The following is a 7,263-nucleotide window of genomic DNA, read 5'->3' as shown; positions in this document are numbered from 1 at the left end:
TTGAATAATTAAAATTTTGGTTATTTACGATTTTGAATAATTTTAATTTTAATTAATTTTATTATTGAGTAAATATAATTTTAAATAATTATAATTTTGAATAATTTTAATTTTAATTAATTTTATTATTGAGTAAATATAATTTTAAATAATTATAATTTTGAATAATTTCAATTTTAATTAATTTTATTATTGAGTGAATATAATTTTAAATAATTATAATTTTGAATAATTATAATTTTGGTTATTTACGATTTTGAATAATTTTAATTTTAATTAATTTTATTATTGAGTAAATATAATTTTGAATAATTTTAATTTTAATTAATTTTATTATTGAGTAAATATAATTTTAAATAATTATAATTTTGAATAATTTCAATTTTAATTAATTTTATTATTGAGTAAATATAATTTTAAATAATTATAATTTTGAATAATTATAATTTTGGTTATTTACGATTTTGAATAATTTTAATTTTAATTAATTTTATTATTGAGTAAATATAATTTTAAATAATTATAATTTTGAATAATTTCAATTTTAATTAATTTTATTATTGAGTGAATATAATTTTAAATAATTATAATTTTGAATAATTAAAATTTTAGTTATTTACGATTTTGAATAATTTTAATTTTAATTAATTTTATTATTGAGTAAATATAATTTTAAATAATTATAATTATGAACAAATTAATTTGAAAATTTTAACCTCCCAGCAAATGGGTGACCAACTAGTGTATGAGACACATCATGGTTATGATATCCACACATTACCTTCAATATCCAACCATCTCCATTACTAATTGGTTTGCCTATGAGTTTAAATGGACAATCACATTTTCTTGTGCCAGAGACACTGGGTTGAACATCAGATTTATACTTCCTATACTTACCACCCCTTTCACAGCCTAACAATACATAAGTTTTCCTCCCAGGTTTACCAGTAGCTTTGTCAGATCTGATAGTGACAACAACAAAACCAAGATGAAATGTTATCTCTCGAACCCACTGAATCAACTCATCTCGTGTTGAAATTATCTGATCAGTCTTAAAATTATTTGTATAGTCTCCATCACTCATCTCATTTATAAAAGAAGAGAAATCTGAGATGAAACTGGAATTTACTTGTGAATCCATGAAAGTTAAAGGGAGATCGTCCATCTTAGATAACTTTAACCACCTATAATCTAACATTAGTAATCAATACCACTTTTTACAAAATAAAATAAATATAAAAAAATTAAAATATCCCTCAAACAATTAAATAAATATAAAAAAATAAAAAATACATAAACACTCAACCATAAAAAAAAAATCAAAATAAATAAAATTAAATCAATAAAAAATAAAAATATTAATTCAAAAATATAAAACAAACACGCAATAAATGAATAGTAAACTTAAACAAATAATAATTAAAACACACAAAAATATAACAATAAAAAATATATAAACAACAAATAAATATTCATGTAAGTAAAAGTTAAATAAATAATATAAATAAATAATAAATAAAACATAAGTTATTATTCAAACCCTAACAAAATTATAAATTACAAAATAAAACTAAATTAAAATATCATTGAGTCTAAAAGCATCTACGGAAGTAGAAAAGTAAAAGAAAAAAGAAAAAGGAAAACTTAGTCTAAGAGCATATACGGAAGTGGAAAACTGAAAAAAAAAAAAAAAACAAAGCTTAGTCTAAAAGCATCTACGGAAGTGGAGTGGAAAAGTGAAAAAAAAAGAAGCATGGTAGAACATGGAAAGCATCGGAAGTGGAAAAAGAGAAAAGCAAGATAAACCACTAACTACGGAAGTAGAAAAAATTTACTCACCGCACTACTTACCAAACAAAAAAAAGTACTTTTCGGAACTTGACTTTCGGGCGAAAAATTCACTTAAAAGATCGGAAGTCCACTTCCGTAACACTATAAAAATTTTACGAACTTCTGATTTTATCATACACTTCCGGAAGTCGACTTCCGTTTCACACATACATTTTCGGAAGTCGACTTCCGTAGAAGGGAAAAAATAATTTGATTTTCGTAAAATTTTACTTGTCTTCCGGAAGTTGACTTCCGTTTTACATATACACTTCCGGAAGTCGACTTCCGTATATGAAAATAATAACTTGACTTCACACTTCCGTAAATAAAAATGACTTCCGTAAAATGTAACAATGAAATATTAAAAACGCAGAATAACATTTATCTCAGACATAAACTTATCAAATATAAACTTCTATTCTAAATGCGCGTACCTCTTTTTCTGAGAAGAAATGAAGCAAATGGTAAAATAGGAGTGGACCCTCAACTGAAAATTTCACACCTCAACTACCAACGAAATTTTTTGCAGTGAAAGTGAAAGAATTGCAGTGTAAGTGAAACTGGAAGAGGGCTGCAATGCAGGGTATATAAAACACTGCTGGTAATTCATTCAGGCAGCCAACTAACTCTGCCATTCATAATTGTTTAATTATTGCGTCTACCTAATTAATTTTTTTTTGTTTAATTTTCCAAGGACATAAATGGAAGAGCATGAATATTTGGTGCAGAAGAAATATTGGGGGTGCAGGAAGAAACCCCTTAATGAATTTACAATTTGGTGAGCTAGCCCGCCCAATCTCCCTTGTGGCCCGTCAATTTTTTTTTCAGCACTTAATCAAAATTTCTAGAAAATTTGATCTACAATAGAAGTGAGTCAGTATCTTCTAAAAATGGATGAGTGTCTTTCGAAAGATATTTCTAAAATTGATTTAATGTGTTTTGAAAAATAAAATAAAAAACGATGAAACACTGGAATAAATTTGACTCTGGATTGTCAGGTTAAAAAAATTAACGAAACGCACGTAATAAAAGTTGAATAATAATACATCGACCTATTTTTCAATCCACTCGACCTATCATTTTAATCATTTTTCAATTATTACATCACAACACTAAAACAATTTAAAAAATAATTAAAAGAAAATTAAAAAAAGGTTAAAAGTAAGTTAAAAATATTAGGTCAAAATATCCATAAAAGATATAAAATTGACGGATCAGTCTTCGGTACGAACCTTTGACTAATGAAACGACTAGAGAGGGCATTTATGTCCATTGTCTTAAATGTTTGGGGAAAACCTTTACTAAGTTTTTTTGTTGGAATTTGTAGAGGGAAGACAGAGTCCAATGTGCCAAACCTTTATACTTCTCTACTTGGAATCTGCATTCGCACCAACCTAATAACCTACGATCCTAACACCCTCTGTCCCTTTGACCCAGCTCACACATCAATATCAGGTTATCTTCTACCTCTTCTCAAACCCCACTTCAGCTTTCATTTTTTTGTCTCCTCTTCAATTTATGTTTACCCACCTTGGTTATGGGTACAACCAGTTGACCTTTTCTTTTCCCGCTATTATACAACTATTCTGCTGCCATTTCATTCATTTTAATCTCCTAGTTCTATGATTTATCGGCAATAATCTTTGTTTCGGATTGGTCAACTTGGATATTCATGGACAGTCCTGATGATAATTTTTTTGACTTATTACTGTTAAGTTGGAATTCCAAGTTGTTCTTGTCCTGTTAATTAGGGGATGTTATGGTGATCTGATTATTTTAATTGAGATGGATTTTTTGTTAATTATGCACTAATTTGTTGGTTTCAACATGGCGGTGATGTGGGTATCATTCTTATTGGTGTTTTTATCAGAAGTGGGTGATGTCTGTTGTAGCTTATCAGCTCTAGATGACATCCTACTGTGGTTTTCGGATTTTGTCTTTAGATCAGGTTTTGTTAGTCAGTTAGTATTGACTTATTAAGTACCTGTTGACCATGTTTTCATCTGAATTTTTGAGTTTGGACCGATTAAATCCCTGGAAATAGCCTTTCCAGCTTGTGGGGATAAAGTTGTGTGCACATTTAGGATTGCATGTGTTAGAAGTTTCATGTTGAATAGAGATAAGGCCAATTCAGAGTACATGGTATAAATCGCACTTTGCAAGTTGATTTTGATTTTGTAAGGTTGAGTTAGACTTAAAGTTCATTTTTTAATAGTATGTATCAAAAAGTAGAAATTCTTGATACAGTGATCTTGTGAAAATAGCATATTTGTTTGGTTTGGAAGGGGATGAGAAGGGGCTCCTTAATTCCTGATTATACAAAACACTCACCTTAAGTTAGAAGTCCCAAATTCAGCAGGATAAATTACTTGAATGGTTCTTAAGCCTTGAGATTTTCATATGTAATAGATTGGTCTTTTGGGTTAAGCTATCTTATGCTTAAGTCCTAACAAACTGTTCTGCATTAAGAGTTCGGTTATGGAATGAGCTACATTGTGGTCCAAACTGAATACCAATAGGTGACAATGTAAGGGGTCCTATATTGAATAAGATAAACTATTTGATGTGATACTGAAGACTTGAGGTTCTCCCACCCAATAAACTGATATTTTGGATTGAGTTTTCCTCTTGTACTCAAGTCCTAACAATTTCCCTTCCCATCCCTTCCGTTTTCCTCTAACCAAACACTATATTACTGTTACAAGTAACATTCTTATTGGGTTTATATTTTCTCTGCATTTAAACTTTTATAAATTGTGTTTACTATATACTTATGTGTTGTTGGTTTTAAGCTAATTCAAAATTTGTCTTCTTTTCTTAGGTTTGATCTGAAATCAAGGATTGCTTCTTAGTTTACCAAGTTTGCATCTGCATAACTGAGAAGAGAACAGTAAGGAACATTCAATAGACTAATACAAACACACTAGTGAATATTTATTTGATGTTAATGGCCTGTTTTGGTTTCAGATTTTGTTATATTATTGTCAAAAGGGTCCAACATATGGTAGTTCGCATGGAGGATATTCAGTTGGATACCAGTTGGGAAGATGTAATCTGTCCCATATGCTTGGAAGTTCCTCATAATAGTGTGCTCCTTCAGTGTTCATCTTATGATAAGGGGTGCCGTTGTTTTGTATGTGACTCGAGTCAATTGCACTCAAATTGTTTAGATCGTTTTAAAAGAACACAAATGTCCAATGCAAATAGTGAGTCAGTGGTATCTGATTGTGAATACAATTTGAGTTGTCCCTTGTGCAGAGGTGATGTTTCTGGGTGGATTATAGTTGATAAAGCTCGTGTGCATCTTGATGAGAAGAAGCGTTGTTGTGATGAACAGCAATGTGCATTTGTTGGAAGTTACTCCGAGCTACAACAACATGCTCAACTAGAACACCCTCATGCTTGTCCATCGAAAATTGATCCTGTGAGACAGCTTGATTGGGAAAATTTTCAGCAGTCATCGGAGATCGTAGATGTTTTGAGCACGATTCATTCGGAAATTCCACGTGGAGTGGTTTTGGGAGATTATGTGATTGAATATGGGGATGATGATAGTGCAGATGAGTTTGAGGACTTCCCTGGAGATGAAGGTAACTGGTGGACCTCTTGTATTTTGTATCATGCCTTCAATAACTTTAGAAGTTCTAGAAACCGAAGAAGGGCAAGAGCTGGTGATCCTAGTAGTAGGGGTAATCGCCCTTTAAGCTCTGATACTTCAAATTCTGATGAAGGTTCTGTAGCATCTGTAGATTATGGCGAGTATCTAGAGGAGATTGATGATGATTTTGTTAGTTCAATTGGCCCCTTGAGGGGTGGCAATGGTTTTCGCAGGTGTGTAGTACTTTTCCATCTTTTTGTTTTCAGTTTTGACATTTCTTTGCATCTCTTTCTCTTTAACATTTATGTGTGGTGTTTGATGTTTTAAATTACACTGACATGTTTGTTGTGCTCAAGTAAACGCAAGTAATATCCTTACATTGTAACACACGTTAAGCTGTCGAATTTGCAGATCTCGGAGACGACATTCTCGCTCCAATGACAACAACTAGGTATGTTATGTCTGCTAGTAACTTTCATTACTTTCTTTTATAAGTGACAGATCTAAGATCCTAGGTCAGTGGTACCAATTAGAAATTATTTGAGTCTCAATCCAATAATTTTTCAAAGTAAAAGTAAAAAATTAGGAGACGAAATTAGGGAGGACAAATATAAGATGAGGCTTGAAAATAATTTTTTTTCAAATATTTGGTAATAGTTTTAACAAAATCAAGAGTATGTTTGTATATCTTTATGTACACGTAGGTATGTTTGCATATCACGGTCTGTTATTGTCAGGGTATATTTGCATATCCTCGTATACACATAGGTTTGTCACGGTCTGTTATTGTCGTACAAAGTTTGTGACAACCTTATACTGGGTGCTGATACTATATTTGTCTGTCTTGCTTGAAGTATGAGAGGTTTGGGTAGTGAGACACTGGTATTTTGAGCTCTTTTTGTTTCATCTCCTTTAATGTACTAAATGATTGTTTCAGTCTTCAAGCAGATACACTCAACATGAAACCAGTGTGATTGATCTTGATGTAGCTGCTGTTGTGACTACTCACAAAGGTTACATTATGGTTAACTTATGCATTTGCCCTGAGATAAGTTGAGGGAACTACATAACAAAATTAACCATTTAGTTTATTCACTCACCAAAGTGATTCTGCTAGCATTTGCTGTGCTTCTTAACTGTAGCACAATCAATTATTTCTTTTGCTTGTACATAAAACTGCTTAGTTGTGATGTGTTAGAATGACTTTTGAGTAGGGATGTTTCCATGTTACCTAAAAATTAAAAATACTCTGTATTTTGCTTCTCTCATCTTGTGACCACGTGAACCTTAAAAGTAAGTACCTTAGGGGTCATGTGCATGAGATTTAAAAATAACAACGTATGCTTTTGTTTGAAAAACCCTTTTAGAAAGTTAAAACTATTTTATGTATGTTAAATCTGTAAAGCATTCTTTTTTCTTTTATAATTTGAAGCATTTTTTATTTTTGTTCTGAAGCATTTTTAAGTTGTACGAAGCGAATAACTCTGGCATGATAATGTTATTTTAAGTTTTCATCTCACCCACCTCATCCACGACGTGGTTTCGTGCTCTTGGTCAAGTTAGTAAGTGCTCTCAAAATGTATTTTTAATTTGGTTATTTATAAGTAGATAATAATTAAAAATATAGAATTTTATATATACACTGAAAATTTGAAAACAATCGGTCGTTATTTTAAATAAAATTTAAGAATAGAAAATGCGACATAAACTATTATTATTTTTATAATTGTTAATTTATATAGTATACTAAAATTACATTTGGGAAATTCTTTCTTACAAAATATTTTATGTACTGTTTTTAAATCTTAAATAATTGAAAAAACGTAATTTTT

At 30.4% G+C, this 7,263-nt stretch overlaps 1 protein-coding gene across 4 annotated transcripts; it reads left to right on the top strand.

Annotated features, from left to right (window-relative positions):
* Positions 1–3,109: 3,109 nt before the first annotated feature.
* Positions 3,110–6,699, top strand: LOC114164296 (uncharacterized). Of its 4 annotated transcripts, none has more exons than XM_028048908.2 (6): positions 3,110–3,288; positions 4,655–4,723; positions 4,801–5,423; positions 5,565–5,664; positions 5,843–5,882; positions 6,369–6,699. In XM_028048908.2, the coding sequence occupies exons 3-5, from the start codon at positions 4,835–4,837 to the stop codon at positions 5,880–5,882; spliced, it is 729 nt and encodes a 242-aa protein (XP_027904709.1). In that variant the 5' UTR covers positions 3,110–3,288; positions 4,655–4,723; positions 4,801–4,834; the 3' UTR covers positions 6,369–6,699. The 4 variants fall into 4 exon arrangements, with proteins under 4 accessions (XP_027904709.1, XP_027904710.1, XP_027904707.1 ...); XM_028048909.2 differs by having other exon boundaries at positions 3,111–3,288; positions 5,583–5,664; XM_028048906.2 differs by having other exon boundaries at positions 3,111–3,288; positions 4,801–5,664.
* The last annotated feature ends 564 nt before the right edge of the window (positions 6,700–7,263 follow it).

This window comes from Vigna unguiculata, chromosome 9 (genome assembly GCF_037176805.1).
Source record: "Vigna unguiculata cultivar grain cowpea cultivar isolate G323 ecotype 2 chromosome 9, ASM3717680v1, whole genome shotgun sequence".
Lineage (NCBI taxonomy): Eukaryota > Viridiplantae > Streptophyta > Magnoliopsida > Fabales > Fabaceae > Vigna > Vigna unguiculata.
This window is presented reverse-complemented; position numbering and strand designations above follow the sequence as displayed.

Bases quoted from the DNA above. Each gene is read 5' to 3' on its own strand.
- LOC114164296 (XM_028048906.2), top strand. From the start codon at position 4,835: ATGGTAGTTCGCATGGAGGATATTCAGTTGGATACCAGTTGGGAAGAT. The intron at 5,665-5,842 runs GTGTGTAGTACT...TCGAATTTGCAG, and splicing joins GGTGGCAATGGTTTTCGCAG to ATCTCGGAGACGACATTCTC.